Genomic DNA, 534 nt, shown 5'->3' with positions numbered 1-534 from the left:
TTCAAGCCATTCCCCTTGTCCTGTCCCTCCATCCCTTGTCCAAAGCCCCTCTCCAGGTTTCCTGGAGCCCCTTTAGGCCCTGGAGCTGCTCTAAGGGCTCTGCTTAAGGAGCCTTTTCTTCTCCAGGCTGAACAAGCCCAGTACCGTACCCAATGCTTTATCCAGTGGCAGCATGGATATGAGGGAAGAGGCTGAGGGGGAAGCCAGGCTCAGGATACCCCAAATTCCTTCCTCATGCTCTCTCCCTTTGCTCTCCCCTTGCGCAGTCCTTCAGCCTGAAGGCACAAGTGAAGGAGATGTGCACTGCCTGCCAGAAAACCGTCTACCCCATGGAGCGGCTGGTGGCCGACAAGTTCGTCTTCCACAACGCCTGCTTCTGCTGCAAGCACTGCCACACCAAGCTCAGGTGAGCCAGCGCTGGTGGCCCTGGTGCTCGCTGTGGCCGAGGTGGATGGATGGCAATGTGGTACCCATGGACGGGAGCGGCCTTTCCAAATAGCTCACCCGTCCCAGCAAGCACAGGGCTGAGGGGCC

The 534-nt window shown here is 58.8% G+C and overlaps 1 protein-coding gene across 1 annotated transcript in view; it reads left to right on the top strand.

Moving 5' to 3' along the window:
* LIMD2 (LIM domain containing 2) overlaps nt 1-534 on the top strand; it is a 3,438-nt gene that overhangs the window by 2,294 nt on the left and 610 nt on the right. The window contains 1 exon segment of the mRNA XM_010019937.1: nt 267-406. Coding sequence (XP_010018239.1) covers nt 267-406 — 140 coding nt within the window.

Source organism: Nestor notabilis, unplaced genomic scaffold, assembly GCF_000696875.1.
Source record: "Nestor notabilis isolate BGI_N333 unplaced genomic scaffold, ASM69687v1 scaffold5998, whole genome shotgun sequence".
NCBI lineage: Eukaryota > Metazoa > Chordata > Aves > Psittaciformes > Psittacidae > Nestor > Nestor notabilis.
This window is presented reverse-complemented; position numbering and strand designations above follow the sequence as displayed.